At 41.4% G+C, this 22,933-nt stretch overlaps 1 protein-coding gene and 1 long non-coding RNA gene across 3 annotated transcripts in view; both read left to right on the forward strand.

Annotated features, from left to right (window-relative positions):
• The first annotated feature begins 225 nt into the window (after positions 1 to 225).
• LOC311060584 lies at positions 226 to 3,652 on the forward strand. Its single transcript, XR_014602287.1, has 3 exons — positions 226 to 352; positions 2,240 to 2,326; positions 3,587 to 3,652. It is a non-coding gene; the product is annotated as an uncharacterized lncRNA (long non-coding RNA).
• An 885-nt stretch (positions 3,653 to 4,537) lies between these two features.
• ace (angiotensin I converting enzyme (peptidyl-dipeptidase A) 1) overlaps positions 4,538 to 22,933 on the forward strand; it is a 38,832-nt gene continuing 20,436 nt past the window's right edge. The window contains exons 1-11 of one of the 2 annotated variants that reach the window (XM_084078789.1): positions 4,538 to 4,685; positions 4,955 to 5,233; positions 12,731 to 12,901; positions 13,072 to 13,165; positions 16,319 to 16,462; positions 17,050 to 17,241; positions 17,865 to 17,962; positions 19,380 to 19,549; positions 20,432 to 20,655; positions 21,525 to 21,681; positions 22,498 to 22,596. In XM_084078789.1, the coding sequence (XP_083934915.1) occupies positions 5,012 to 5,233; positions 12,731 to 12,901; positions 13,072 to 13,165; positions 16,319 to 16,462; positions 17,050 to 17,241; positions 17,865 to 17,962; positions 19,380 to 19,549; positions 20,432 to 20,655; positions 21,525 to 21,681; positions 22,498 to 22,596 (1,571 nt within the window). In that variant the 5' untranslated portion in view covers positions 4,538 to 4,685; positions 4,955 to 5,011. Of the gene's footprint in view, positions 4,700 to 4,954; positions 5,234 to 12,730; positions 12,902 to 13,071; positions 13,166 to 16,318; positions 16,463 to 17,049; positions 17,242 to 17,864; positions 17,963 to 19,379; positions 19,550 to 20,431; positions 20,656 to 21,524; positions 21,682 to 22,497; positions 22,597 to 22,933 lie in introns of both variants that reach the window. The other variant, XM_084078790.1, reaches the window with a different exon arrangement.

Consider the following 22,933-nt stretch of genomic DNA (forward strand, 5'->3'; position numbering starts at 1 on the left):
AAGGATAAGATTTTTATTAAGTAAAACATAATGTAGCAATAATAAATGCATAAATGGAATTATCAATACCATCAATAATGTAGAAGATGCATGATGAGATCAAAATGTGAATCATGTGGGTGTTGTATGGTATAACACAAAATAAGGATAATAAAAGCCAATCACAAACTAAACCCAAACATAATGTCTCACTGTGTCCCAAACAGAAAAAATATGCCTGCAAGTGCAAGGACAGCATTTGAATGCAGGAAGGCATCAAGGCCTGTCCCATTCAGAAGTCATTCAAGTCAACATGAAATGCTGACTGCTAAGGTGCCAATTTTGAAGACAGCATTGGAGTACGGTTCTCAGGGTAGGATATCCACAGTTACATGTAAAATATAATTTGTTTTAGTTTTTTAGCTGGAGGGCTAACTGACTCAATTATTGGAGTGTGTTTGACTTAACTTAATCTTAGTTTTGTTGTACTGTACCAATTTCATAATCAAAATGTGCTTTATTCTTTTATATTTCAGTGTAGTGAAAATGGGTTGGCATTTTAAAAATAATAAAAGTTTGTTTAAACATATTAGATACAGTAGTAGCTGTGTCTAACGTTAGCCTTTAAGAGGATGGCTTGATTATGTAAAGAAAACAGCTTTGACTGGGTGTAAGTTGTGAAAAAGTTCATGATGAGCTTCCCTTCTTGGAGGCCTGTCTCAATCACAATAAATTCCATGTACCTCCACTGAGCCCTGCACCTCCTCAGTTGGCACGGAGGTGAGCAGCTGTGGCTCAGGAGGTAAAGTGGCCGGAACCGGAAGCTACCAGCTAGGGGAGGTGGCAAGCTACCTCGCTACAATGGAAATGGGCCCCCAGACATCTATTTTGCCCAGACAGCAAGACTGCCCTTCATATTGCTCTGGCAATAAAGTTGCCACCGTAAAGACTTTGAACGTGTCTATTGACAACCGTTGTAAATCAATGTGCTAATAGTCGTACTGGAGCATCAGAAAAGGGAAATATGAGAAAGTGGGCTCACAGTGATGAAAACACAAAGCTGTTTTCAACACGGGATGGGTCTTCAACAGGGGGTGTGGAAATACTACAGGGGGGCCACCAAATGTTTGTGTGATAGGAACTTTTCTTTTACATTAACCACTGAACCCTAGCATCCCTATTCTGGGGGAACATTTGCTGAACATAGCAGATCTACAAGCTCACAACGCGTCGCAGCTGCAGCGTGAGTAGATCGGCTATCCTGCAAAGACGATTGGTATAGAGGGGAAAAAAGAGTGAACCAACACAGCCACAGGTCAAGTTTTCTAAATATTGAGGGTTTAAAGGAGAATTTTGGACTAAGTTTTTCTCACCTTTCTATGATGTTATGATATCTTGTTTTTTGAACGTCTATGAACGTCAGATCTCACCAAAAAAAGAAAGAAAAAGCTATTAAAATATGTGATCTAACGCAAGGCCTATCCGCGCACGTTTTAAGCTGTGGCGGACCCGGGATGGAGTTATGACATTTTTCTACTGTACCATTCATCCTAAGATATCATAACATCATAGAAAAGGTAAGAAAAGCTTAGTCCAAAATTCTCCTTTAAGTGGTTATGTCTGAAAGTACACATTAATATGAATCCAACATATTAATAGAAAAGATCATGTATAAACAAAAACAAACAAAAAAAACATACATTTACACAACACTGATGATAGTGCTGTCAAGTCTATGAAGCTATCTAAGAAATCTATGAACAGGTTTAATCTGCACATCATTTTATACAATATGTAGTGGGGGTTACTGCTTCATCTCTCTCTCTCAACGAAGGGGTCCTTGGCCTGAAAAACTGAAGATTGAAGACTCCTGATTTAGGGGATCAACCTTTTCAATATTTCTTATCCTGTTTACCTCTTTCTACAACTTTCTTTTTGGAACAAAATACTCCTGATGCCAATTAACTGGAAGTCTGCTTGTGATTATGAAGTTATGTTAATAATGTAAGCTCATTTCCTTTGCTAGCTTTTTTATTTTGGTATGAGTCATTATTTTACTTACTACCAGAATGGGAAGCAGCACAGATATCAGGTTGGGTTAGAACAATATATCATGGAGATATACAGTATATATTAAATAAAGGTGGCGGGGACATCCTCTCATAAAAGAGTGCTACATTATTGTGTGGAAAATCTCTGGTTTGTCCAAGGAAATGTGCTGTTTGTCAACTGAACCACAGAAATGATTTTCCTTTTACAGTACCTATATGCTGCCAACTCTACCTGACTTTCAGACCTTGCCTCATCTCCCCACTCTTGTTCCAGTCGGACTCTTACCACTGGAATGGTGAGTAGTGCAACAATACTTAAAAAATTATCTTGAGACAGAAAGAGATGCTAACTTTTAAGAGTGTGACTTTGTCTGACTGACTACCCCTGTCACTAAGGGTTTCTCCTGCTGTAACACACATAAAATAAATGTAGAATAAACAATACAACATAAAACAACGTAACACATGAATCCCCTCCAACATTCAGTATTTAGAAACCACAACTAAACTAGAAAAGTGGCACACACACAAACCAGGGCCTGCAAATGTTGGAAGCCTGGGAAGCGAATGGAATATGAAATAGGTGTGGCCTACAGTATGTGAAGTTGAGTCATGATCCAAGGAATACAGGGAATTTTCTTTTTTGTACGACCAACGGTTCAAGAGTTATAGGCCAAAATGTGAAGGTGTCTGTTATAGTGCCACTATGAGGCTGATTAAAAAAAATTGGGGTGGCGATTCCTTCCTCGTCCTGCTGGGAGTGTGGTCCAGTGGTGCCTGAGATTAGCTGCTCACAGACACACAGACACTCGGACAGGGGCAAAAATATAATCCTCGCCATCTGGCTGTTCCAGCCTGGCGGAGATAATAATATATCAAACCTGCCATTTGAGTGCTGCCCAAAGAAGTTGCATCACACATACAGTACAGTACTGTAATGAAACCTCTCTGAGTTGAGAAGATTCCTGTGGGATGACATACCATAGTTCATGCCAGAATTGAGAGCAACTCAACGGATTTGTTTCGTTTACTCAATGATTATCACTCCAAATCCCTATTCACACTGCACACATGTTCCATATCGTTGTTGTCAAGGCAGATACAAGGCAGACACCTTGTATCTCCGTATTTCAACTTTTGTATGTACTTTTTCATAAATGAATCCCTTACTACTTCATATTGCATCGTCTCTCCAAAAGTAGCAAAAAATGTCGATCTACAAGCTCACAACGTGTCATGATGACGCATGCACGTTGAGAGCTTGTAGATCTGCTGTTTTTGCTAATTTTTATGTTAAAGTAAGTCTGTCTATGTGTTTTATAGATATTGAACCAATAAAAAGTATTAATAAGAGCTTCTGGCTAAATCCATTGCAACAAAGGTTCTTTTAGTCCATGTCCTGAAAAGTAACAGTTTTGGACATACAAGGTTTCCACCTGGCAATGACGATATTTCCATGTTGAGGCTCTATATCAGGTCCATGGAGCACAATATACCCACTTCTGTGAACACTCAAGCCCTCTATTGATTGAGTAATACGTTCTTTTTCTTTTTAGAGTCTCCCCCTAAGGAAATGGTGTGCTGGCAGTTGCCGTGCAACAGCCAATGACATGAGGTTCAGCACATGCAGTAGTGCAGTTTGGATGACAACCATCTACAGTGCAGATGGTAAGAATGGAGACAGAAGAACAAAAGAAAAAAGATCCAAGGCACTCTTCTGGCAAAAAGTTACAAAGCCTTTATTAATATGTCTGTTTCATGGTGAAAATATCAAAAACAATAAATGTGCATGTTAAGACATGTCACGCCCTGCTACGCGTGGGCTGTAACCCAGCTCTGTCTTAAGATGCTCATTTATTGTTTTTAATATTTTCACCATGAAATAGTAAAAAGAAAAGAAAAAAATCACTTTAAATAATAACGAAGGCTTTTTAACTTTTTGCCTTAGATCTTTTTTCTTTTGTTGAACTTTTGTATTTCCTACCAAAGAGCACCTTCATCATGCTTATTTGGACTTCCAAGAACACCAGATCTTTTATAGCTTGTTTTCCATTAGAATGGAGACAGCTTGTAAATCCCTACACTATTTGACAGTTTACACACCTCCCCTTCCTATAGATTAAGGACTGTCAACGATCTCAGCTTAAAACAGCAATGGCTGCAGATTCTTTCTTTTTTATCATTTGGAGGGAGAGTTGGCCGAGTTGCACTTACCAATAAACTCTGTCCATTTGATGAGATAATCAATCTTCCCTCAGATGGAAGACAGAGACAGAGTGAAAGAATGAGTAAAAGTGTGGTTTCAGCAAAGATAATTCAAAGACAAGTTCCTGCCAGGCTTACTCTCCTCTGTACATCTGTTTCCCTCTGCCAATTTCTCCTTTCCCTTTTCTCTGTCATTATGCCCGGTCTAATTCCCCCTCCCCTTCTCCGCTCTCGTTGAGCCGAAGGAAGGAGCTGGGAGCGAAGTGCGCGGAGTGCCTCCCTCCAGATCCCCCCCAGTGCTGGTGACTGGGGAGCTGCCACTCTGCAGCCAGGCAGGCAGGGAGCGATGTTGTGTCACTGCTTCTCTCCTATCAGCCACAGTATTGCAGTGCCTGAGACTTGGATCTGATCAAAGCTATCGCTGACCAACCAAATCCTGAGACGAGGAAGGTAAAAAAAAAAAAGTGAGTAAAGAAGGTGGAGAGGGTAGGGGTGGACGTGCTGTGCTGTAAAGTGGTCAGGGGAAGGCTGCAGAGAAGTGTGGGCTGGGTTAAACTGGTACTGTAGTTTAAAAGGAGCTGGCTGTGGCTGCCTCTGTCTGTGCAGTTGAGACTGGGAGGGGAACAGTGGAAGAACAGCCACAGGGAAAGTGATCTCTCACATCACTGGATAAAGTGTATTTTTAGTCCACTCCTCCAACTATTTTTTTCTCTTTGTAGTTTATTTTCCATTTCTCGGGTTGGAGAGAGAGAGAGACACACACAAGGAGGAGCAGAATGGCCAGGTTGCTGTGGGCAGCTGTGCTCCTGTTGCCAGTCCTGGGACTCTGCGAGGCTCTGCCAAGCCACTGGCTTCCCGGGCTTTACAACAGCACCGCGGAGAACGCAAAGACGTTTGTTGATGACTACAACACCACGGCCGAGGAAGTCCTCTACCACAGCGTCTTGGCCAGCTGGAACTATAACACCAACTTGACGGACCACAACTCTGAACTCCAGGTGGGTACAGTGGGACAACAGCTCAGCAGAAATTCAGAGTGATCGGCTTAGTCTTGAGTGCATACAGGTGCGTCGCATGTGTTGACATATGCTGATGAAGTTGGCTTGCTCAGAGCGGTGTGGCGTTTAGTTATTAAGAGGAGCGCTTGCCCCGGACCGAGTCCTTCTGATTGCAAACACACGCGTGGTCGGGGGTTTCTGTGGAGAGCTAGGCCCCTGCTTGACTTGGAGCTCACCCCTATTCAGCCCCATCCAGAATTACTTGCCCAGCTTCCTCCCCAAAGGAGCCAACTCCGCTTGTGTGTTTCTGGAAGTAAGGAACGGAGCCGAAAGCCCGTGGCCTCAAGCGTCTTCGAGTATTGAATGAATTCCCCGGGGGGTTCTCCAGAGCTATTCTGTCGGCTGTCTATTTGTTCCAGTGCCCGATTGAACAGTAGGCTACTTTACACCTCATGCTGAACACGAGGAATGAAAATGCCATTCCTACAGATTGAGACATTTGTTTTAACGTGCAATGTTATACATTGATACCCCTCTTGCTCTAATGGCTTAAGCCTAGAGATGTTTGAAGCCAAGAGTGCCTCTTCTCGCTGCAATCAATGTAAATATATTTTTCTCAGAGGCGTTCCATGACCCATAAACATGCATGGCAGATGGTTTCAATTTTGCAGTCATGCTTGAAGTGTGTTTAAGTATATCCATAGAGAACCAGGAAGATTTGACACAGACTGTAAACTGGCAGTTGGAGGGACCAACAAAATTGCAGTGGCATGCAGAGTGCTGGCCTTGGGACAGAGAGGAATGCACACACACACACACGTATGCACACACACACACACACACACACACACACACACACACACACACACACACACACACACACACACACACACAGTCATTAACTCATTTTCGTACACATTAAATACCCGCATGTACAGTACACACACAAACTTGCAGGCACAAAGGCACTGACACATACTGTATGCGCAGTTGCGCACGCACGCATGCGTGCATACACACACACGCACACACACACTCATGAAAGCAATTTCTCAAACAAACATGTACACAGTTGTTGGGGCGTGTGTGTGCATCGACAGCTGTCTCAACAAGATTTCAGTACACTAGCCAGGCTCAGGGAGGCAGACTCTAAACACATGCTGAACACAACAGGTGTAACCCTCTCACCCCCCTGCGGTGGCAATGTGAGGAGGGCCAAACTGTAGAAAGCGCTGCGCTGTCCAGAGTACATCCAGGATGCGAGGTGCAAGACAAGCAAGCTCGAGCAGGCTAACGTGTACGCTGCCAGTGATGAGCGTTATTGTTCCAGACACTTCAAAAGATTTGATCAAAGAGAAGCCAAGTGTTGAACCCTATTGGCTCTGGCAGACAGAGTGAGCACACGCTGCGCCGCTCAGCGAGACCTGACACCGAAATGAGCATGAGACCGCTACAGTCACGTCAGTATTCCAATCAAACCTGCACTGCCAGAGATATCATTACCTGTTGTATGTAGGGTTTCATCCTTCCAATTAGCCCGGTTTAAAAATCGATTACAGTTTGCGCGGGAATGATAATGGTAGTGAAAGAGAGCACTTGGTGCAATGTGCCACCACACACACGCATGCACGTGTGCGGCCGTGTGCACACACACACACACACACACACACACACACTCATTAATTTCTTCTCAGTGCAAATGAGGTGCTCGGATCAGAGCCAGCAGAGGAGATCAAACAGCAGGGCGATCAGACCACAGGCCTCTCATCAGAATGGATAAAACCATGATGTGAGGTGGGACTGGACATCCATTAAACCTCAGGACAGAACGCCAGTCAGATCCAAGCCCGAGCCTCAGCTACCTTCAAAGACACTGATTTCAACATTCATTACACCACCTAGGGCAGGGGTATTCAACTAGATTAGGCAGGGGGCCACAACTGTAAAATAATTTGGAGTCGGGGGCCACACAGCGCAAATGCACGCGCGCGCAGCGCGCGTGCATGTGCGCACACAACTTGCGCGCGTGCGCGCGCGAAATTTTTCGGGTCTAATTCGGGTCTAATTCGGTCTAATTCGGGTCTAATTCGGTTCTATTTGACCAATATAAATCAACCTTTTTTCGGGTCTAATTCGGTCTAATTCGGTTCTATTTAAGGTTCTAAGTTAAGTTCCAATGAAAGATGGCCTTTCAAGAACTAATGAAGGATAAATAATTTGTACTGTTTTAACTTTGATAACATAAATCAAAGTTAAAATAAATAATAATTATGGAAAAAAAAAAAAATATGGCCAGGGGCCACAAGGAAGCTCCTCGCGGGCCGCACGTGGCCCGCGGGCCGCCAGTTGAATATCTATGACCTAGGGTTTATTATTATTATCATTATTTTATTATTATTCAATAATTTAGCCCTGTGGGGAGTTCAGATGTAGTATTTTATGGTGCATGTACAAGCGTAAATGGATATAAGATTCCAACAGAATTGTTAAAGGAGAGATTACATTTAACACTCTGGCCTCAGTACAAATTATCTTTATACTGACAGACGGCTGAACCTTCTAACCTTGTTGAAATGTGTTGCAACTTATATAAAAGAGAAAGACCTTGGGAGAGAGAGAGAGAGAGGGGGGCAGAGAAGAGATGAATAATCCTTATCTTTACTGTATGTGGAAGTAAAGTGAGAGAAAGCATTTATGATCATTTGGGTGGAATGACTAGGATAGACGAATGGCAGGAAAAAGGTTAGGCCTATAATTATAGAGGAAAGACCAAAACTGAGAGAAAGAGTCACCAGGTTTCACCTTAACTCCCTTTTAATTTTAATCAGTGGATTGAGGGAGTGTGACAGATAAACAGAGTACTCACATCTTTGACTGAAGTAAAAGTAGCAATATGATGGTGTAAACATACTTTGTTACAAGTAAAAGTACTGCTTTCAAAATCATACTTACAGCACTAAGGTACTAACTAAGGCTTCGCGCTAAGCTGCTGTAAGTGATTGTTTGGTTGAAATGAAATGTGTTTTTTTTGTTTTCTTAAAGCTCTTTATTCCAATAGTAATCATAGATATAGAGTGTTTGTTCAGTGACAAAGAAAGGCAGATATGGGTAAAACCTCTAGACGCTATAGGGAATGTGCAGAATGTGTGTGTGTGTGTGTGTGTGTGGGCGGGGGGTATCTAGTATCTGGATTATAGAGGATGTGCAGTAAGGTATGCACAATGTGTGTACAATGTATAAATACACTTATGTGTACATTAGTGCAAGTAAACCGTGTGAGAAAATCTGCAAGGAGATTCATATTCATTGTGTGTTTGCTTTTTGTCCATGCCCTTGTTCAGAGCCCTGACAGCCTCTACGAAAAGAACTCTTACTGAGCGTTGAGCCCTGGGCTTTGAGACACCTCAGGCACTTGCCAGTCTGCAATGGCACAAACATTCCATTTCTGGGGTGGTATTTGTCCTTCATGATTCTTTCTGCTCTGCTCAAACACCTGCTGTCATACAGTACTGTATGTGTCCTGCAGGGACGGGAGGGAGCTCCCTGTGGTGAGATTGACTGACCGCACCGCCTTCTGCAGGGCTAGCAGGTCCTGGGAGGTGCTGGTCCCATACATGATGCTCTGAGTGACAGTAAAATGTCAGGACCTTCTCTAAGACCTTGAACTTCCTCAGCTGCCTGTGGTTGGTACAGGCGTTGTCTGGTGGTCTTTGCCACAGACTTATGTGCATTCTTCATGTTAGGCCCTCTGTGACGCGCACACCAAGGTACTTGAAACTGCTTAAACAGAAAAACAATAAAGTCTGCAACACTGGTATTATTTCTCAGCTCCACTTGTTCATTGTATTGTAAGCAATAAACAAGTGGCGCTGAGAAATATACCAGTGTTGCAGACTTTATTTTTCTGTTGAATCGCTGATTGCCCAGCACCTGGGTGAGATTGGATGTGCATGCACTATTGCCTTTGTCACTTGAAACTGGTGTCCAATTGATCAAGAGAGGCATATAGGACTTCGTTCATCTCCTTGGTCTTTCTGATTTTCAAGAAACGGCAGTTTTCCAGGTACCACCGCGACAGGTCTGCCACCTCGTCCAGAGAGGCCCCTGTTGTGATTCGAGACAGGCCCCCACAACTATATGTCGTCAGTAAACTTGACGATGGTGTTTGAGCTGTACACACAGTCGTGGGTGTACAGGGAGTACAGCAGAGTGCTCAGTACGCAACCCTGGGGGACTCCAGTATTGACTGGGTGGTAGAGATGTGACTACCCAACCTGACCACCTGGGGTTTGGCAGACAAGTCCAGGACACAGGCACACAGCGCCGGGTTCAATCCCAGGTCAGCCAGTTTGCTAGCTAGCCTGGTGTGGACTGTGATGTTAAATGCAGAGCCGAAGCCAATAAATAAATAACAGCCTAAGATAGCCAGCCCCCTTCACTGTTGTTGTCCAGGTGGAAGAGGGTGGTAGCCTGGCTCCACCCCCTGAATCGCTAGCCTCGCATTCAGGGTCTGGTGACGCTGTCGAAGGCAGAGTTTTCTCGGTTGAAAATCTGTACGGCGAATCGGGATCGGGATAATCCAGTATGAACCAATCGCCAAAGAGTCCAACTTTGGCCAAGCCCCCATCTCAGAAAACGGCTGCACTGAGAGGGCTTTCAGACTGAATAATGGAGTGAAACGAGATGAAAATTCAGGCTGAGTGTCAGGCTAAGAGGGTGGCGTGAAGTCTGCAAATAAAATTGTACAGTACTTGAATAAATGCGCTTTATTATCTTTCACCAGAGCTGATGCTAGGCATCAATGAAAGCACCAGAGTTAAACATTCTGACAGTACCCAAGTGACCTCTATTTCCTGTGGTCAATATGATGTCACAGATCACTCAATTTAATAGAGCATGTTGATCACATACAGTGATGTGCTTGCACATGTTTTAACTTACAGTGAGGATTCATGGTCAAGTCAAGGTCAAGTGAGGTGCTGAATGTAATGCAAGTGTGACCGTCCTCCGGGAAACTACATTACATGGATACGACAGTATCCACGTAATGTTCTCCCATTGGCCTTGCCTCAGCACATTTATCCAACACTACTGTACATTTACGTAGTGAACAGGCCACAGATAAAGAAAGGTAACGTACACGTGCAGTATATTGTGTCCCATGGTTTATTACCACCTATTCAAAGACATGTTTTGCCCAGGAAGGGCTTCATCAGGTTCACTCACAGATAGCCATGACCTTTCAAGATGCCATAAAGACAAGCTTTTAGGCCACTGTTGGGTCACACATGTTTATACTGTATGTGCTTCAGAGTCATTTCCTTGGCTACTATCCTTGAGCTCTGGATGATGTTACGGACATGTTCTGGCTCAAGTCTCTTTCCTACACTTGACTCTTTCTTCACCCCAGAACTTGTCAAGATAACTAATGTGCAGTGGTGTAAAGTAGCTAAGTTCACAGAGAAGATTGTGAGCACATCTTATGCCTGTATTTAGGCCAGGTCAAGGCATCTAGGCGAGAATCAAGGAGAAGATAAAAACATCCGCACACTGTTTTTAAGCTGTTTTTAAGCTCCAAATACTTACTTTTATTTACCGGCACAACGTTTTGGCCCTTTTAGGTCTCCGTCAGGCAAATATTCTATTCATTATTTTCCTGATGAAGACCTAAAAGGGTCGAAACGTTGCACCAGTAAATAGAAGTATGTTTTTGGAGCTTAAAAACAGTGTGCGAATGTTTTTATCTTCTCCGTAAAGTAGCTGAGACGTATGCACTTTTATACATTTGGGAACTTGTGAAATGGGACATTCTGCATAATGTGTACTTTTACTTTGAGTATTTAAGTATATTTTGATGCGAATACTTCTGTACTTTTACTCAAGTACATTTTGAATACCGGACGTTTATTTGTAACAGAGTATTTCTACATTGTGGAATTGCTACTTTTACTGAAGTACAGGTGTAAATGTGAGTACTTCTTCCACCACTGCTAATATGCATAATGGTAGTTCGTTTTTGTTCTCATCCAACGGCGCTGCTGCAGAGTGCCACTGTGGACTATCAGTGGTAAAATTGTGGTCATTGACTCATTCATTCACTCGTGGGAAAGTAGGTGGATGGGGAGCAGTTGTCCAATCACTTGCCTGCATGCAAATTAGGGTCGGTGCTTGTCCGTTGAGAGTCAAATAGCCCGGAACATAAATGTCTGTTTATGTTCCGGGTACCCTTTCCCCTGGCCTATATAAACACTTTATGTCTTGAAACAGAAATAGGCATTAACAGGTGCAAATAAAACCATTGAAAATGTTGACCTACATTGACATGAGCAAAATAGGGATGCCAGGTTGAAAGTGGTTAAATACAGTAGCATTTAACTTTTTATTTATCTAACTTTCCTTTTGGTATTACTTGAATTATATATATATTTTTAATATTGTGAGACTTTCTTTGTTAACTGTATAAGGAACTGTACCAGCAGTTAAAAGTCAAACTGACTGATTGACTGGTTTTGTTGATGTAGTGTATGAATGGTGCAATGGTGTATGGTGCAAACTTGAAAATGAGATGGGTGTGCAGTCTTAGTGGCTCAGTGTGTTACTTATTTAGGAGATTTGAAGATTGTGAGATAAAGATCTATGTCAAACAGAAGATCCCCAAAAACAGCCATGGTACCTAACCGGTTTGACTTCCATTATAATTTTCAGAACTTTAAAAGTGAAATATTTCTAAATACGACAAAACATTTCAAAGATTCATGTACAAGCACACGATTCCACAGTAAGTTGAACATTTTAAAGTTTGAATGGTGTTTCTAGGTGTAAGCATGTAGGACTTCGAGGGCAATTTTTTTATTTTGCACTGGCAGATTCGTCTGATCCCACACTATGTAGAACTAGTAGCGTGCCTAAAATGTACAAAAGTATTGGCATCAAAATATACTTTAAGTACCAAAGTACTCACATCTTCCAAAGATTGTCAAGCTTGTTCAAAATAGCAGATCTACAAGCTCACAACGCATGACCAGTAGACCAGTCACAAACGCACGCCGCTATGTGCATGACAAGATGACATCACAAAAGAGAACCAACTCTGAAACACAACCAGGAAATACCTGGTGTAAGTGAAAGTCAAGAAGCTGGATCACAGTTTTTGTGCGTGTAAAAAAAGTGAATCCAGTGAATCACTAGTTACACAAACAATCCTCTTGGGAAGCACTTGTACTGTATAATGAAGTATTTATAAAGATCTGTATTTGTATTTGACCAAAGACCATCACCACACTAGTCCACATGCAGCCCACTTGTTAATGTGGGGACGATGCATCCTAATTTTTCCTGTATAGTGTGGCTCTGTCAGAAATTGTCACTGAATACCACATTGTGATTTGTGCGTCTTTGTACACCAACTGCACACATACTGTAGTGACTTACTATTTATAACTAAAGATTGAATGGGGAGGCCATTGTGTTTTTAGACATTATATTGTCTTCCTCCAGGTGAAAGCCTCCATGGAGGAGCAGGCCTTCACTGAGGCATGGGGAAAGATGGCCAAGGATGTATTCCCTCCAGACTTTGTTGCAAACCTGACTGACCCTGATGTCAAGAAGCTGATAGGCAAGATCAGTGAACTGGGCGCTGCAAACCTACCAGAGAACGAAAGACAGGAGGTGCGTTTTGATGTCTGGATGTACTGTATTGCTATGTCTGTGTGTGCTATACTACAGTATGTGTAGCTAATCAATGCCAGATTTCCTTACAATTAAATCGTTATTATATAGTAGACGTATAGTACTGAGGTTAAACATTGATTGCTCCCCTTTTCTATCCTTATTTCTAGTACAACACAATTCTTAGCACCATGGACAAAATATATTCAACAGCCAAGGTGTGTCCAGATTGGCTAAATGATGAGTGCTGGAATCTGGAGCCTGGTAAGTTTGATATGAATATTTATGTTTATATATATAAAAAAAAAAGAAGCTAACTGCTAATAAAGTATTCAATCAATCAATCAATCAGTCAATCAATCAAGTAACCTTCTCAAGAGGAACACAACTATTCATTTCTGAGAACCATCTCGCAATGAGGACAGGAGAGTCAGACTTCCACGTTATTGCAATACATTTCCCAGCGACTCCAAGTGCCACTGCTATAAATTGCATTCTGGGTTTTCTTAGATTTGCAGTGATAGTTGTGAAATTGCCTAAGAGGCAAACAGGAAGGGAGCATCTGTAATTTTAGCCAGTGTATCACAGATATCATACCAGAATGTTTTAACTTTGATACATTGCCATGTGCAATGCAAAAAGGAGCCGTCTTCTGTACCACACCTAAAACATATGTCTGATATCTCAGATTTGTATCTATGCAACTTTTGAGGTGTATAATAAAGTTGGTGGGGAAAATTATGTTGAGTCAGTCTACATCTGGAATTAATAGTAGCAGAGAGGCTATCACGACACAAATCAGACCACAACCCTTCATCAAAAGTAATATTTAACCTATTCAATCTGGGAACGCATCTGTGTCATTTTCGATTTTTAGCTATAACCATTTTTTATACTTTGGCTATTCAAAAATAGCTATGAGCTTGTAGATCTGCTAGGTTTGTTTTAACGTGAAACGTTTGAATATATATATTGTTAACTCAAATCTTTGCATCTGGGGGGTCCCTGGAACAACATATTTTGAGATGGTGGTCGGCGGCCAAATACATATAATATTGGGTATGATGGTTTTACGCATCAAAATATGTTAAGGAATCTGTATATCCTGGTAAGTTTTTCAAAGAATAATGTAGTGTATGTTCTGAATTCTGATTCAGATAATCGTCTCTGTCGGGTGGAAACCTCATTATGTCCAAAACTGTTATCGTTTTCAGGATTCAAATTCAAAAGCATCAAAAGTAGCAGATCTACAAGCTCAAAAGCTTTCAAGCTTGTAGATCTGCTACTTTAGATACTTTTGCGTGATGCTGTAGTACGATCAAGTTGGGCGTTCGTTTATGAAAAAACACAAGTTAGAATCTGGAGATAGGAGGTTTCTGCCCGACAGTGGCGATGTATGAATCTTGTGAAAACACTAGAGTTCATCCGAAACAATAAGATTAAGCAGCATGAGGCTGATCAACAATGGCTAAGTGGATATGGGAACATGGGCTTAACAGCCCTAACCCATGGAAAAACAACAGGATAGGAACAATTACCTCACAGATCTAAAAAGGAAGTGTTTTAGCTGTGCTTAATGGGGTGTTTATTGTTTATTTGGATCCCCATGAGCTACTACCATAGCAGCAGCTACTCTTCCAGGGGTCCACACAGAAATAAATTACATTACATAACATTTCACATGACAGTATAAGAGAACAGTTAAAAACGTAAAATACAACCAATTATATGGTGTGGTAAATCATTACATAAATATAACATCTTAACCCATTAAGACCAGGAACGCATCTGTGTCATTTTCAGGTTTCTTTGGCTATTCAAAAATAGCAGATGTACAAGCTAATAGCGCGACAACGAGTGCCGCGCTATAAGCTTGTAGATCTGCCTCTTTACAGTATTTTATTTTTTTTAAAGCGAACATTTGTAACTCAAATCTTTGCTTCTGGGGGTCCCTGGAACAAAACATTTTGAGATTGGGGTCTGCGGCAAAATACACTAATTTAAAAAAAAAAATCTAATTTGTTTTCCTAAATCCTAACAGTATGTTGCTATATCAGTGATGCTCCAACTTTTCCATGTCAAGCACCCCCAAAATTACTATTTTGGGACTAGTATTTGGCCTCGGACCCCCATCTCAAAATATGTTGTTCCAGGGACCCCCAGAAGCACAGATCGGAGTTAAAAATGTTAGCTTTAAAACATTTGCACAAATTTTCCACGATTTTTCTAAAAAATGAAGATCTACAAGCTCATGCGCGGCACAATAGCCAAAGAAATTTAAAATGACACAAGATGCTTTCCCGGTCTAAATTGGTTAATGATACCTCAACAACCATACAGTAGTTACAATTTCAGGTTTACAGTTGTTGAGAGGGAGCTATGGAAACAGCAATATTAGAAGCTCTTAACTCTTACATGCCATAACACCCATTCATTGACTTCTCATTGCTCACTCAACATCCTCAAAAGTGTTTTACAAACAATGGCCCAGCTCTTTGTTACAGTAGGAGCAGATGCCAACACATTGTAGTGAACAATGCTTGCCGAAAGAACAGTGGCACAAGCTACAGTGCAACACAAGGGAAAACAATGCTTTAAATTGATATACTGTAGGTATGAAAAAAGCTGCACTGACATATAAATGGGCTTATGACCCTAACTGGTTTCATAATCTTGCAAAGTAAAGTAAACATAGTAGGGTGGAACAGGGTAATTCTAAGTATCTCTTTGTTGCAGCCTTTCACAAAACAACCAACCACTCCATTATAATAACAAATAGAGACCCCTTCCAAAAGGGCTATCTCCTTTTCCCACCCAGCTATCAATGTTCTGTGGCCTTCGACTCTCCTCTTTTCCTTGCCTTCATTTCCTACGCCCAGCCCTTTGAAGATATATGTTGTTTTAGGCCACACTGAGAATGCCAAGGCTAATCTTTTGGCCAATGTGTCTGTTCTGATTCTTTTCCTGCTGAGAAAGAGCATTAAGTAATCTAAACACCAATGCAACTTAACTTTTTTTTGGAGGGCACTGCTATTTGTACAATTTACATTAGAATTTAGGCATTTAGCAGACACTCTTTTTAGAGAGTGCAAGATCAGAGTGAGTGGCATGTAGAACAGAGAAAATGGCATTTACTTTATTTACCTTCCTTCTACACAATCTTATTGACGTAACTATCAAATAAAGGAACACTACCGCTTTTATGTGTGTGAAAAAATGGTGTTGCATCCCTTCAATAGAGTAAACATCCAGTAGATGCATAAAGACTGTGTGACTAGATTGGATCATTTATGTCTATGCTGTATGTGCTGAATCTGTTTTGTCAAGCTTGTGGTGTCCGAATGCAGCAGTTACCTGTAGTGTACTGTAGTTTCAGTGTTTGAAGGTGTGTTGGATTGGCTTATTTTACCTCCCCAGAGCTGACAGACATCATGGCCACCTCCAGGAGTTACAGGAAGCTGCTGTACGCATGGGAGGGTTGGCACAATGCAGCAGGAGTACCTCTTCGGGCGCATTACCCCAAATTTGTGGAGCTCAGCAACAAGGCCTCTGTGGCCGACGGTAGGAACCAATGCCATAACTATGATCTCTGTTCCTGAAACTGGTTTTCAACCTTTTTCATATCAAGGTCCATTATTTATTCGGCATTTGAGCCACGGACCACCATTTGATGAGATTTAGACTCTCCAAAACTTTGAATATTTTGTTGTCGTTGGATACAATTTGGTCCACAATTCCATGCTGTATTGATGTTGGTACCATAGGAGAGATAACCAAAGTTTACAATTATTGAACTCTTGAGAGCGTAAAATGAAACCAAATGGACCCGTAATTTTACGCTCTTAAGTGTTAAACATCTATAAGGGTCCATTTGGTTACCAACTCTCCATCTTTTAGCTGGGGATCACCTGGAACCCCCTTAAGGACCACTGGTGGTCCCCGGACCTCTGGTTGAGAACCACTGATTTAGTGGAAGACTATTAGATCTGTAGTGTTACTGAATTGTTATTATTTTCCAGATATATTTCTGATAGGTAACATTTGACAGCGAATGTTTTTATTTGATTCCTCCAGTTCAATTATTTCTGTCATGATAACCAACCAAGACAAAGAGAAATTCATAAATGTTACCATTGTGTCATGTCAAGGTTATAAGGATACTGGCGATAGCTGGCGGGGTATGTACGAGACGCCAAGCTTTGAGGAGGACCTGGAGATTCTCTACAAGACTGTAGAGCCCCTCTACCAGCATCTCCATGCATTTGTCCGCCGCAAACTCTACAATCAATATGGAGACAAATACATCAACCTTAAAGGACCTATCCCTGCTCATCTGTTAGGTCAGTGGTTATCCAATATCTTCATATACAGGACCCCCAAAATGTATTACGTACTTACCTATGGACCCCATTTGAAAAGACTTTGTGCTAGTGACCTCGATAAGAGAGTATTTGTGAGCTTGTAGATTGGCTACTTTTGCTACTTTTGTGCGACACTCTTGTGCGACGAAGCACAGCATTAATTTCCCCCCAAAATAGCATTTCTAGTAGTAGCTGCTTAGATACTGTTAGTGTTTTTATATGTCTTCCTGTGTTTGTCTCATTGATGTTTGCTGTTGTTTTTTATCTTATTTGCTCAACGTCACTGTAAATGAGGGTGTCGTCTCTGTCGGGTGGAAACCTCATATGTCCAAAACTGTTACTTTTCAGGATTCAAATTCAAAAATAGCAAAAAATTGCTGATCTACAAGCTGAAAATGAGTCACTTCGCTCCAGCTTTCGAGCTTGCGGATCTGCTGTTTTTGATACTTTTGTGTGACCCTGTAGAATGATCAAGTAGGGCATTCATTTACGAGCAATCACAAAAAGTTAAAATATGGAGTTACAAGGTTTCTGCCCGACAGCAACGATATATTTTGTCCACCACTGTGACACAAACATGTCTCTCCTGGCTCTTCCTCTAGGGAACATGTGGGCTCAGACCTGGAACAACGTTTACAGCATGATGATCCCCTTTCCCAACGAAGCCAACGTGGACGTGACTGAGACCATGGTCGAAAAGGTGAGAGCTGTGGCAGACCACGGGAGACCATGTATTACATTCGCACCAATGCAACAGACTGGAAAATTATTATAAGTTTACTTGGGTTATGGGTCTTTCCACACAGTATGCATTCCCTTATAGCAGTGGTTTTAAACCCTTTCATATCAAGGTCAATTATTTATTCGGCATTTGAGCCGCAGTCCACCATTTGATGAGATTTAGCCTCTCAGACCCAAAACTTTATTTATTTGTTGTTGGATAAGATTTTGTCCACAATTCCATGCTGTATTGATGTTGGTACCAATAGGAGAGATAACAGGCCAACGTTGATCAAAATAAAAAATCTTCTACATTCTCTAATTGTGTGGACTTCTTGTAAATTAAGTAATGCAGATGTTTAACAATAATTTAACTCTTGAGAGTGTAAAAATGTTACACTCAAGAGTTCAAGATCTACTGTATAAGGGTCCATTTGGTTACAAACTCTCCATCATTTAGCTAGGGACTACCTGGAACCCCCTCAAGGACCACTGGTTGAGAACCACTGCCTTATAGATATTGCCCACACATGTTTTTTTCCCCAGCTGAATTTAGACTTGCCCTTGCCACAGGTGAATGTGCAACTGCCATATTCAAACACACGTACTGTAGGCATATATACAGTTACATACATACTATATACACATACAGTGCATATAATTGTATATGCGCAATTGTCTGTTGTCCGAGCTTATCCAACGGATGGCAACGATTAATGCTAATATTTATTACATAACAAATAGCATTTACACTTTCAGGGAGTAGATTAACAACACATTACTGTCAATGAGATACTATGGGGAGGGAGTTGGCTGAGAACCTGGCAGGCTGGCAGCCTCATCTTTGTTGGTACACATCCATTCTGTGAACCATCAAAGGTTGCTGTTTTCTGCTCTGTGTTTTTGTTCCTTTGCTTCTTTGTCTCCTCGGCAGTGAATTCTACTAAAGCTTTTTCAGCAACTTTGTTAGATGGCTGTGTTTTGTCCATGTTTGACATAGTGATTTTGCAGTGCCACTTCAGCACACAGTGGAACTTTAGTTGCATGCTGAAGCGATAGCATCTTTAGCATGCACTGATTGGTCAGCTGCCGTATAAGCCCTAGGGAATATATGGTAGCTGACCAAGCAGGACAAGCTTATCACCGCCTCTGTCTTTTTTATCGCTTCCCTTCACACGGTGCAAATAAAAGCACGGTATGTGATATATATTTATGTTGAAAGTGGTTAAGTGTGTGTGGGTGTTTTATAAATATTGAACCAATGAAAAGTATTAACAAGAGTGACTAAATACTAACACAGGTTCTTTTTACCCCATTTCCTGAAAAGTAACGACAGCGATGATAATGTAGCCTACAGTTCATTTGAACTCATACACCTCTCCCTCCTCCTCCATCAGGGCTACAATGCCACACACATGTTCCGTGTTGCTGAGGAGTTCTTCACCTCTCTGGGTCTCATCAAGATGCCCCCGGAGTTCTGGGCCGACTCTATGCTGGAGAAACCCGAAGGACGAGAAGTGGTGTGTCACGCCTCTGCCTGGGACTTCTACAACCGCAAAGACTTCAGGTTAGCATGATTTCCCACTTAAACCCACTACTCTTACCTGAGTTTTTTAACTCTACACCAAGGGCCCTATTCTGGGCCGAAGTTGCTAAAGCCACTAATATAGGATATAGGACTAGGCAAGGGGCGTTCCCCCGCAAAAGTGGCTATTCTGGGACACCTGCCTTACCCGTAAAACACCTGCACTACCCGTTACATATGCATAGGTGAGGTTTGGGCGTATATAATAAAACCAATCACCGTGCTAGATGCCATTACCTTTAAGAGAAGGCTGCGCTAGCCATCATCCCAAATCCAATCTTACGCACTGCTTTATCCCTGTCTGCAGTGTTGCCTTGTCTCATTATTATAAGCCACATTGGGCTTGTTTGTCTGAAGTTGCTTGTAAATAATGGTCGAACCGTTGTGAGCATGTAGTTCGTCTATTTTCAACTAGCCAACCACACCTCCATCGGCATAAGTCGGCATAATGCAGAGCGGGTATAGCAGGTGCAGAATAGCGTTTAGGGACAGTGCCAGGGTAGAAAGTCACGGGTAATGGTTAACGGGTGCGGCTTTAGATTGGTCTGGAATAGGGCCGCAAATTACTTTGCGAAAAATAGATATTTTTGGCAAATGACCCCCCCCCCCCCCAGAATAGGGATGCTAGGGTTCAAATGGTTAACCACTTTCATCACAATTTTTGAAAATTGATTATTTTGTAAAAATCAATAATGTTTTATAATCGATTAGCTCAATGGACTGTTGCACCTGTAATATTTACAGTACAGAGCTTGTCAGAGAACTATGAGAACAGTGTTAAAATAACCAATAATTTATAATTAATTGTAATTGAGGCCAAAGTTTGAAATAATTGTGAACCTGGCATGGTTCTTTTGTCTGTAGGATTAAGCAGTGTACCACGGTGACAATGGAGCAGCTCTTCACTGTGCACCATGAGATGGGACATGTGGAGTACTACCTGCAGTACAAGGACAAGCCTGTGGGCTACCGTCGGGGAGCCAACCCCGGCTTCCACGAGGCTATTGGGGATGTGCTGTCTCTGTCCGTCTCCACCCCCAAACATCTGGTTGAGATCGGCCTGCTGGACAATTCCACCAATGACTCTGGTATTATTTATACATTCATCCATTTATTTTCTTAAAGGCATAGTTCACTTTAAAACACTTCTGGGGTCATTTTAAAGATGGAGTGCCATGATATTTTTCAACCCTAAAACCTGATCATAAGGTATTATTATTATGTAAGGATTTTTTTCCAAAAAAAAAAGTGTACAGAAATTGTTAAAAGAAATGTTTTTATGTGGACACGCCTCCAGTTCATTAAGTATGCCTGGTTCTCACCTTAGCACCTCCTCCACCACCTTAGCACCACCCACCTGTCCTAGTCCCTCCTCCTCCTCATGCCCACACCTGTTGTGTTATGATAATGAGGGGGAGGGTATGTTTTTTGGGGGCTCTGTGATGTCACTATGCCCCTGTTTTTGGATTGGCACGTTTGACTCTCAAGGTTTCAGCCTCCAGGAAAAAACTCCAAATAGTCAGAGAAGACATGAAACACCATAAAACCACCAGAGGGGGCCTTAATGAAGTTCTATCAACCTCATAGACACATGAAAAACAGAAAAAGTGCAAAACCAAGGCACCACCTCTTTTACGTCTACTCAGGCTTTTGTGTGCAGCCCAGACAGTTTTTTAGGTGCTTGTTTAAATATTTTGATATTTTATGTTCATTTTATCAGACTATCTAGCTCACAAAGCGTCGCATCGCGGAGCGTTGTGAGCTTGCAGATCTGCTATTTTCACATTTGTTTTTATAATCGGGCAAAAGTTTGAAATAATCGTGATATCGATTTGAAGTCATATCGCCCAGCCCTAAGCCATGATAAGATATGCGCTCAGCGTCAATCATTTAAATGCGTTATTGGCTTTGTTTGTGCACATGGGAAGGCTAAACCCTGCATTGTTTTTCTGCACAGGCAATCAAACGCAGAGAGACATCAACTACCTGTTGAAGATGGCCCTAGAGAAGATGGCTTTCCTGCCCTTTGGCTACCTCATAGACCAGTGGAGATGGGGGGTGTTCAGCGGGCAAACGCCACCAGATCGATACAACTCTGAGTGGTGGTACCTCAGGTAGTCTTTCAAATAAATAAAGAATGTTTGGTAACTTGGTAGCAACTACATTTTGTTAAGTGTAATGGGACATATGGGTTTGTCAATAAAGGTGTACCTGAATCTAGGATGTATATCGCCGCTGTCGGTTGTAAACCTTGTACAGTACGTCAAAAGCCTCACTTTTCAGGAAATGGAAAAAATTAGCTGTGGATCCAATGTAGTTATTATTTGGTCCCAAACTCTTGTTAACACTTTTCATTGGTTCAGTATTTATAAAACCCACACCTCACTTTCAAAGATGTTCAAAAATTGCAAAGAAATAGCAGATCTACAAACTCACAACACATCGCAATGTGACGCATTGTGAACTTGTAGATCGGCTATTCTCACTACTTTTGAGCAACACTATTGTATGATGAAGTAGGGCAACAATTTATGAAGCATATGGCGATACAAGGTTTCTGTCCCACAACGATGATATTTACAATACATATAACAAGTATACGCAATGTGATGCGTTGTGAGCTTGTGGATCTGATATTATAACTACTTCGTAAGTATATAAAATGTATGGCATTTCTTAGATTTTTTTGAGGAAATAAATGATTCTTTTGAAAAATATTTTACTGTTTTAAAGTCTTTAAAAACATTTTTATTTATAGTATATTTTTGAAATGTTTACATTTTCTTTTTGAATAATAATAAAAAAAAAGAATTGTAGGAAATGCATAAAAAAGGTATATCTAACACCGACAGAAAGAATCATTTTGAGTTGTATGACCCACACCAATGTCTTGTGAATCCGCCTTGCCCTTCTCCTGTTCCGTTTTAAAGGACAAAGTACCAAGGAATCTGCCCACCGATCAAGCGTACAGAGGAACACTTTGATGCTGGAGCAAAATACCACATTCCTGGCAACACGCCGTACATCAGGTACAGTAGCATCCGAATCCGTCCAGCACCACTGCATAGCAGATTACAAGCCAAATGTAGCAACATTTTGGTTTTTCTTTGTATTATTATTGATTATCTTTGTGACATCAATATTACAAAACATATATCAGGAAAAAAACTGTTTCATATCCTCTGCTGTCCACAGTTTTCTTTTTTTTCTTCCGTTTTTTTGTGCAATTAACCACTTTCAATTAATCTGTCCGTAAGCGCCTTACATACATGACCCACCCTCCTGGTCCAGAATTTAATGAACACATTTTTCTCAAGACAAAGATAACAAACATAAAAACGTAATCTTTTCCATGGCATACATGTA

The sequence above is a fragment of the Gymnoscopelus microlampas genome, assembly GCF_963454915.1.
Source record: "Gymnoscopelus microlampas genome assembly, chromosome: 14".
In the NCBI taxonomy this organism is placed as follows: domain Eukaryota; kingdom Metazoa; phylum Chordata; class Actinopteri; order Myctophiformes; family Myctophidae; genus Gymnoscopelus; species Gymnoscopelus microlampas.